This window comes from Spinacia oleracea, chromosome 6 (genome assembly GCF_020520425.1).
Source record: "Spinacia oleracea cultivar Varoflay chromosome 6, BTI_SOV_V1, whole genome shotgun sequence".
NCBI classification, from domain to species: domain Eukaryota; kingdom Viridiplantae; phylum Streptophyta; class Magnoliopsida; order Caryophyllales; family Amaranthaceae; genus Spinacia; species Spinacia oleracea.
In genome coordinates this window covers 112,903,612-112,913,577 of record NC_079492.1, presented here as the reverse complement: position 1 = coordinate 112,913,577, position 9,966 = coordinate 112,903,612, and the positions used below count along the sequence as shown (strand labels likewise).

General features: G+C 38.0%; 1 protein-coding gene across 1 annotated transcript; it reads right to left on the bottom strand.

Moving 5' to 3' along the window:
* Nucleotides 1–946: 946 nt before the first annotated feature.
* Nucleotides 947–2,374, bottom strand: LOC130463496 (putative RING-H2 finger protein ATL69). Its single transcript, XM_056832640.1, has 2 exons — nucleotides 2,242–2,374; nucleotides 947–1,338 (listed from the first exon to the last, which is right to left on the bottom strand). Exons 1-2 carry the CDS (start codon nucleotides 2,372–2,374, stop codon nucleotides 947–949), a joined length of 525 nt encoding a protein of 174 aa, XP_056688618.1.
* Between the last annotated feature and the right edge of the window lie 7,592 nt (nucleotides 2,375–9,966).

The following is a 9,966-nucleotide window of genomic DNA, read 5'->3' as shown; positions in this document are numbered from 1 at the left end:
TTGGGCTGAAGACTCTGAACTTTGTACTCTGAATGTCCAGAGTATTCACTTATGGTTTTGTTTGGGAACCTGAATGATACTCTGTATTCTATAACATGAATTTCAGGATAGTACAACCCATTTGCATGAAGAATTAGCTTCTGGATCACCAGTAATCTCCACAAGAACAAACCAAAAAGCCCGTTTTGGCCCGCACCAAAGCCCGTATGAGGTAACTTTTTCATTGTTACTGCTGGTTTGAGAACCTGAACACTACTTCGTATTCTATAACATGAATGTCAAGACAGTAACAATCAATTTGGTCAAAGGTACATTACCTTCTGGATCACCAGTAATCTCCACAAGAACAAACTCCATTCTTGAAATAATGAAATCTACGAATATCTCTGACGATTATTTCCCTGCCTAAAAGCATATAATCCGTGCATTAAGTTCTGTCTGTCACAAATTTACTGTGACAAATTTATGCTCTGTCACAAATTGAGTGTTTGAATCTTCTTCAGCTTCTTGATAGCTGTCACAAATTTACTATCGTGTTGTTATGCTTTGTCTGTGTTGTCTGTGTTATCCGTGCATTAAGTTCATGATGGATATTGACTCTGACTGGATTTCCATAGAATAAAATGTTATATAAGTGATATGAATGTCAAAAACTTTATTCAAGGACGTGGTAGCTTATCACACTTACCAAATTGAGTGTTCTGCTATGTGCATTAGTACAGTTAGCCATAGGTATGCAATTCTTAACCAATAGGTGAACTAAACACAAGAAATAACATTTAATCTCCCTGAACCAGCCATAAATGAAGTGATTTTGTTCGGTATAACAAATTAGTCACATATTCAGATTCTTTTACCAAAACACATTTAATTAGAAAAATGTTTGCTCAAAAGGACAGACCAGAATTCTCTAACGAACACTACCAGCAACCCCTAAGGCGAGTTCCTACAAAGAGGACAGGGTGGTATTCATTCTAAGACATTCATCTATGCAATCAACATGGAAGTAGTGATTACATTCTGGTATAGACCTCAAAGCCTCTTTAGGCTGATACTCTGACAAGCATATAGAGCAGATGTTATCATTAGGCTTTGGGAGTCGCTTACTTTCTCCTAGTATGGTTTTTGGGTTTGATTCTATGGTGGGAAGATCGAGGCCTGATGATAGGGTAATTGGTTGTGGGAATATTGAAGGTGAGGATTCAGTGTATGAGTAAAGGCGATTCTGATTACGTGCAATGACCCTGCTGCTGATGTAGAGTGTCAGACCAACAATGCATACAAGTCCTGGTATTCCTGCTCCTAGTATTAAGCCGTATTTGGCGCTTTTTGGCAAGCCTGAAAACATGTAAATGAATGGTTAAGACTTAAGAGCAAAGTACTTGAGGTCTTAATTATTATCTCAGTTAATAACAAAAGTTTGTTATAAAATGAATTTATAGTTGCTGAAAAATTAGCAGCAAAGTGAAGTCCATAATTTTTCCAGTACAAAGAAAATTCGGGAAATTTACTTGCATGCAACAACAATTGGTTTTCTTGTATTTTATTGTTTGAGACGTTTGAGTTTTATACCTTACATTCCTAAATATTTGAATCTACAGGTTGAAGGAAAAATGGATTAGATATGGAGGAAGCATAACTTTTTGGTGGTGCATGGATTTGGCACGTGTAAATATTGGCTCATATGGCTATTTTCTTTTTGTGATGATCGTTAACTTTACAAGGAGGAAGCGTAACTTTTTGGTGGGCATGGACTCACATGTGTAATTAATGGCTTTTTTGGCTAATTTTTTTTTGTGATTATCGTAAACCTTAACTTGAATTGTGATACGATAATATCTTTAGGGCCTACTTATATATGTAAGTACTAGCAAAGTACTTCATTTTGTATATTTTCAACTGATTGATTAATTATGTACTTATGGCTTCGTTGGGAATGTAATTCTCGTCATCCTTGATCTACAAGATTTAATTTATATTAATTTATTCTATTTGTGAAATGCAACACGCAATAATAGCAGCTTAGACCCGTTGCATTTGGGGAAAAAAGTGGTTACTAACTCTAATGTAACGGTTAAAACTAATGGTGGTAAATGTCAATGGCCGTTGCATTAGATGTAAATAACTGTTATAGTAAATCTAAGGCAATGGTTCTTGGTAAATTGCACAAAGCGTTGCAATAGGTAGAAAAGCTGTTGCAAAAAATACTATTGCAATGGTTAATAAGGATTGTTAAGTTACCGTTGCAATATCTTGGTGGAACCGTTGCATTACACCTAAAGCAACGGCAGCAACTGCAAAGGTTGTTAAACCGTTGCAATATCTCTATGGCAACGGTTATCCTTTCTTTTGCAACGGTTATTGGCCGTTGCATATGCTCGTTTATGTAGTAGTGTTATATACCTATCGAAGTCTAGAGATGTTTGGGAGAGAGAGGTGTTGTATGGTTAACAACTATTTTCAACAAGATTTGGGGAAGTAATAGGATGCCAGTAAAGTGGAGGAAAAGTATTATCATCCCCTTGTATAAGAATAAGGGTGATGTCCAGGATTGTGCCAACTATCGAGGAATCAAACTAATGAGTCATACTATGAAACTTTGGGAGCGGATTATTGAGCAAAGATTGAGGAGAACTGTGAAAATTTCAGAGAACCAGTTTGGATTTATGCCTGGGAGATCGACTATGAAGGCCATTCATCTTATAAGGCAACTAATGGAGAATTATCAGGATAAGAAGAAGGATATACATATGGTTTTCATTGATTTGGAGAAGGCGTATTATAAGGTACCAAGGGAAATTCTTTGGTGGGCATTAAGTAGGAAAGGAATTCCGAGGAAGTATATTGAAATCATCAAGGACATGTATGAGGGATTTAGCACTAGTGTGAGAACTAGTGTTGGTAAGATTGAAGAATTCCCCATTACGATTGGAGTGCATCAAGGTTCCGCACTTAGCCCGTTTCTTTTTGCTATAGTCATGGACGAATTAACGAGGTCAATCCAAGATGGTATACCTTGGTGCATGATGTTAAACAAAAGAAGGAGTGAAAAGTAAGTTGGAGTTATGGAGACAAACTTTGGAATCTCGGGGTTTTAGGCTGCGTAGAAACAAGACGGAATATATGGAGTGTAAGTTTAGTGGAGTCCAAGATAGAGAGACAAGGGGGATTACCTTAGATGGGAAAATTGACCAAGGCTCTGAAATGTTCCGCTATTTAGGATCTATTATCCAAAAGGATGGAGAATTGGATGGCGATGTGGCTCATAGAATCACAGCAGGTTGGTTGAAGTGGAAAGGTGCCACATGGTTCCTATGTGATTCAGGCATTCCCCAAAGATTGAAGGGAAAATTTTACCGCACGACAATTCGACCGGCTTTGTTATACGGCACGAAATGCTGGGTAGTGAAACATTGTCACGTGCACAAGATGAATGTGGCGGAGATGCGCATGTTACGTTGGATGTGTGGGCATACAAGAAAGGATCGTTTGAGGAATGAGATTATTAGGAAGAAAGTAGGGGTTGCACTGATTGAGTTTAAGATGATGGAAAATCGTTTAAGATGGTTTGGACATGTAAGCAGAAGATCAAGTGATGCCCCGGTTAGGAGGATAGAAGGGTGGCAAAGTGATAGAATTGCAAGGGGTAGGGGAAGACCTAAGAAAACTTGGAGGAAGTTGATTGAGCACGATATGAACTTTCTTGGGATTGAGGAAAATATGGCATTGGATAGGACAGAGTGGAAGGAGAGAATATACATTGATGACTTCATTTGACTTATACAGCTTTCATGTTTCTGCTTCTTTCTATTTTTTATTTTATTTTATTTTTTATTCTTATTTTTATTTTTAAAATTCTTAATTTTTTTTACATGCTATTTTGAAATGTACTTATTTTACTTATTCATTTATTTTAAACTTTACTTATTTTTTATTATCTCTTACAATATTTATTCTATAATGTATATACATTTTTCTCTTATCTTACTTTCATTAATTCCACTTTCTCTTCCTTGTTTTTTTCTTTTTACTTCCTCGTCCTTTATGGTTTGATTGGTGACAATGACGATCTCCTACGACGATTCATGTTAGCCGACCCCAAATCATTTTGTGACTAAGGCTTTGTTGTTGTTGTTTCATGTTTTCCCCCTTCTGACCTTTGGTGCTGCTTGGTTTTTGCGACCATTTTCACCCTTCAAAACTTTATAGGTACATAACTTTATTGCCCCTTTTTTATTTTCTTTCTTCCTTTCCTCTCCATTTTTATTTCTGCACTTTTTCGCGATTTTTCTAGGGTGGCATGAGTAAATTATTGGGTAGGGGTGAACCTTCTTCTTCTCGCCCTCCTACATGTACTGCTTGGGTTGTACCCTGCCGACCTAACTCTAGTTGGCCCACTATTAGGCCTTCTTCGCAATTTGCGTTTCATCACACAACATCTCGCGAATTTATGATGAGGGTCTGAGTCGAAAAGAGAAAGAGAAGTGTTTTTCCTTGCATCAGATGCGTGCAAGAATGGAGAGGGAGTTAAGACCTCACGTTCATGATGTTCCGAATTCTGAAACCATATTAGACGTCTCCCCCATTTCTGTGCGATACCAAATTCGGCCTTTTCGAGAGTTTGTGGATCCTACCAGTAGGGGTTATGGGCAGTATAGTACTAACAATTGCAACTTCGGTATTTCTTTTGGCAAGGCTGAAACGATATGATGGCATTAGAAAGAGATGGAATTGGTACCAGTGGCCGCTGGCCTAGAATGGAGCATGTTGAGGATGACGATGACGACATTGCCACCGGAGAATATTCACAATGTGACTCTATTTTGGAGGGATCACAAGAGTATAAGGGTAACAGTGGTCATGTTATTAATGATGATCCCGGTACTGTTGGAAATGATGAAGTTGGTACTGCTAGAAATGATATGACGCTGCTAACTATAATGCTGGTACTAGTTCTGAAGATGATAATCCAGCCACGGTTATAGTAGCCGAGGTTCTTGCTAACGAGGTTGACGAACAACCCATTTTCACAAACGATGAGTTAATGTACATAGGTTGCCTTGTCCTCCTCCAGCGAACATCGCAACCTTTAAAACTAAGATTTTGACGACTTGGAGCGGTGTCATTGTAAAAATGAATCATGAGGTACATTGTTCAAGCTTTCTTGGGTTACCCACAGGTTATTGTTTGAAAGTGATGCATGAGAAAGCCACTGTGCTCGACTATTCTCCTGGCCATATTTCCGTTTATGCGAAGCATTTTGGGTTTGGGCTTCGCTTTCCTTTACATCCTTTCCTTGTCCAAAATTTTCGAGCTTGGAACGTTTTTCTAGCTCATGTAACTCCTCCTACCATCCTAAATGTTGTTGCCTGTGTTTGGTTATGCTTATTAAACAGTGTGCCTTAACCTTGAACTTGTTGAAGCGGTTATTGTTGTTGAAAAGGGACGGCGAGAGTGGATGGTGGTCTATTAATAGTTCACCAAAATGGAAGACATTGCATCCTAGTTTATCCAGCTGCAAAGATTGACAAGATTGCTTCTATTTTGTTCAAGTGCCTAATGTTTTTCACCTTAGGAGAACTTTTCACAAACTTCGAGCGAGGATGGGTTAGTATAACCAAAGTGGTTTACGACACCGTGAGAAAAAGGCCTACTAGTATATGGAGTGTGACCTTCTTGACATTGGTCTTAGTAGAAAATAAGTTGTTAACCGTCATTGGCTTCCAAATGCCTATTACATTTTAGGCAACCAACCTTTGTCCGCTCTCGGTCTTTGTTCGGCACATTTATTTGGTAACGTTATGCAGCAACCGTCTATTACACGTTTTAGTCAAATTTTGACTTTGTTTATTTCTCCATTTTGCAGGTGCTCGTATGTTGAACCCCGAAATTCTTGGGTTTGACAAAAATTGGAAGGTAGTAGATATGCAGCCTGGAAACCCCAAGGCATGAATTCAAACTATTTCCACTTATTTCACCAAGGCATCTCGTCGGAGTTCCTCTACAACCATAGTGAAGAATCGCGTTGAGAAAGACGGTAATCAGTAGCGTCTACCACTGCTGCTAGTTCAAAACCGCCACTTGCTTCCAACATGCAATCTAACCCAACAGGTCGTGGTGGTTTTCGTCGGAAGAGATCTATATGAACCGACAACTGCACTGATCCCTCGAAGAAGTCAAAGACTGATGTCACTGAGACTGCCTCTAGCTATTGCATCCAGCAATGTCAATGATAAGGCATTTGATCAGCATGTGGACCAGCCTATACAAGGCGTGTCTAAAAAGCAACCAAGTCTGCTGCCGTCTACAGAGATTTTGGAGGAAGACTTTGTTGTCGGCGCTACTGATAGTGTAACACCCCTAAAATTTGGACCGTTTATATAATCAAAAGCCATGTTTTTATTTCATAAAACAATCGACCAAGCCTTGGAGTGTCACTACTACATTTATTCTCCATAGAAAATAAATGCAAAGAAACATAACAATATAAAACCATTAAACTCAAAATTAACTAAGTGGTCTAAAAGGTAGCCCATAAAATATTACAACCAATTCCCATAAATAAATAACAAAATTGAACTTAAACTGAAAGAGAAATTGTCTCTTAACTAGGTGGTTATTCTAAGCGTCTCCTCACTCATAGTCAAGTACCTTTACCAATCTGCAAAATTAAATAGAAAAAGAAACAAGAGAGACGAACTCCCAAAAATTGTAAAAACTAAGTAATTCCAACTCCATCCCGTAAAATAAATAATTTTTTGTTTGAAAACATTTTGAGCATATTAAATAAGTATATAAACAACAGGTATCAATTTAATAATTCTATTAATAAACTTATCACATAAAGATCAATATTAATTAAGTGAGGGAAAAAGAACGCTAAGGGTCACGCATAACCCTTCAAAATAGCAAAAGTAAGATGAGTACAGAATGTCCCTAGTGTGCATACCCCTCACTAATTGACTCCGGGTCTCTACGACTCCTATGCTGCTCAAGATAAGGCGACTGCTATGCTGCTATCTAAAACCTCTTCTCAAAAGCCGCCTAGCCCGAGTGTGAATAAATCTGGTAGTTCTCGCTTGAACTACGTGTTGCCATTGCGAATCGGCAATTGGATTGAGGACACGCCGTTTGTCATTCCACCAGAGATGGAGACATGGTTTGGGCCGCCTAGAGGTGATCCCAACGATCCTTACTTCCCCGTCATTAACTTGTTGTGTGGGGAATCGGTAGTCACTGACTCTGCCAAAGATGGCGGTGATTTGGGCTACCGTATATTTCAGGATTTGATGTCGCCCACCGATAGGCTAAAGGTTCAATTGAAGCTCTTGCTGCCCAACATTTCAATGATTTGTATAAGGTATGTTACCCTTATGATTTTCCCTTTGTTCCTTTTTTATTCAGCTCGTTTATTAATTATTTGCTTGACTTTATTTTTCAGGCACTTCAGTCTAGCAAAGATCTATACTATGTATACCGGTGGAAGAAGGTAGTGTTGAAGAAGGTTACTGGTGAGCTTGACGGTGTAAAAGAGCAGGATAGGAAAGCTAAATCTGCACTTGATTTGAAGAAGAATGAGGTGGAGGACTTAAAGGTATAGCTGGACGAAGCAAAGAAAAAGTATGAAGAAATTAAGCCAAAACTTACTACTGCCACCAAGAAGTCTGAGGAGTCGCAACAGAAGCTTACTGAGCTCGGTGATGGTTTGCCTGCTGTGAAGAGGGCTGCTGCTAAGAAAGATGTTAACAAGCTCCTCAAGTCTGAATGGTTTAATAAACTCCTCACTCTTCGACATAATGGGGGATGGTACGTTGCTCACCGTGTTGATTGCCACACTAAGGGATTCAATAAGGACGGTTGGGCGGAGTTTAAGGAAGCTTGTGAGGTAGGGAAGAAGTTTGAGTATACTACCGGTTTTGAACCTCAATAATTATCGGAAGAGATTATCCGCAATGCTGACTCGCGTAGACTGCCAGATATTGAAGTGCTTATTGTCACCTATTTATCTGATGATGAGATGGTGGTTTGGCAGTCATCACCTTCCTCTTCTTACGGATCCTCTATACCTAGTCGACCATTTTCTTGCTAGATGTCTATTCTGTTGGCTGGTTGTACCTTTGTTTTTTGTATAGGCGTTTAGGAAACTTAACACTTTATGCGTTTATGCGGCGATGTAATATCTTGAATATTTGGTTATTGTGTTTATGTTAGATTTTTTTCCGACATCAGTGTTCCTTGTTATCAGCTACTCACTCCGCAAACTTTTTGGGTGGTGGCTATCGATTTTTTGTGACGGTGCTTTAAATGTTTATGTAGCCATCAGGCTATTTTTTTATTTTAGTTGATTTTTGTTATGTTTATTTTACCGTCGCTTTCATTTGCAACAAATTCTGCTTTATTACCCGTGCCATTTGCTTATTTGATTGCTTCCATTTTTATGTGGTTCTGCGTTTCACATTAAAGTGTTCTCCCAACATATATTTTCTTCAAAGTTAATTATCAAATCCATACCTTCTATTGACTTCTACACTACACAATGAAGTGCCCTTAATAACATTTATTTTCTTCAAAGCTAGTGATCACATCAATACATTTTATTGAATGCTACGCTTCGCAATGAAGTTCCCTTAACGAAAATTATTTTTTCAAAGCTACTGGTCATATCCATATATTTTATTAAATATAACACTTGACAATGAAGTGCCCTTAATGTCATTTATTTTATTCGAAGCTACTGATCACATCAATACCTTTTATGGCCTGCTACGCTTCGCAGTGAAGTGCCCCTAACGACATTTATTTTCTTCAAAGCTAGTGATCACATCCATGCATTTTATTGAATGCTACATTTCACAATGAAGTGCCCTTAACAAAATTTATTTTCTTCGAAGTTACTAATCACATCAATACTTAGGATTGCCACGCTTCATAGTGAAGTGCCCTTAACGGCATTAATTTTTTTCAAATCTACTTATCATATCCATACATTTTATTGAATGATACACTTCACAATGAAGTGCCCTTAACGACATTTATTTTCTTCAAAGCTACTAATCACATCAATACTTTTTATGGACTGATACGCTTCATAGTGAAGTGCCCTTAACGAAATTTCATTTCTTCAAAGCTACTGATAACATCCATACATTTTATTATTATTCGAATACTAAGATATAGTTCGCATTGCTTCCTCATTTTTTCATTCATATTGCCTGCAACTTTGGCATCCATAAACATACATCATGAGGAAATAAAATGATGGCACTATCGGCCTAAATACATGACTATTGGGGCTGCTTCTTCACACATAATTGTAGCGGCATTTTTTTTTTTGTATCTCTTGTATCTCATTTCTCTTTGTAGTGGTATTATTCGTATTTCGTATAGTTTGTATGTATGTAAGTTATGGGATCTTGATGAGTCTTGTTTAAGACTCACCAAAGTCCCTAACTTGTTCAATTTGTCAAGTGTGTGATCAACTAGATTTGACTTGATCTTCTCAATCCCACCCCTAAAAGGGGAGCAAAATTCTAGGTTCACCCAAGTGATGTAATTGAATCTTGAACATAGAAAATCAAAGCCCAAAATATACGAAAGTGCGCAAAATACCCCTACGGCTTTCTAATATTGAACTTTGACGGAGTCGCCACCTAACAATTTTAAGGGTCCCCTTTGGAAGGACCAAAGTTGACTCTTTTGGACAAGGCATTGAATCTTGAAACTGAACTGGTGAGATTCGGGTACAGGAACAAAGTGCTTATTTTGGTAGGCTTTAGAAACACATTCAAACACAAGACAAAGATCGTTTTGAGAAATCCTAATCATGGCACTAGGTTGGTTGAATCATGCATTTAGAACATTATTTTTGATACTTGTACGTGGTCAGTTTGCTTTAAAGTTGATTTAAGGAACCTAAGGTCGGCTTTTCAAAAATTATCTTTGTTAAGCGTGATGTAACCTTTTGTA

Excerpts from the sequence above, each read along its gene's own strand:
- LOC130463496 (XM_056832640.1), bottom strand. The coding sequence starts at position 2,374 with ATGCAACGGCCAATAACCGTTGCAAAAGAAAGGATAACCGTTGCCATA. Across the intron at positions 1,339-2,241 it reads TCCACCAAGATATTGCAACG|GCTTGCCAAAAAGCGCCAAA; the intron begins GTAACTTAACAA and ends ACATGTTTTCAG.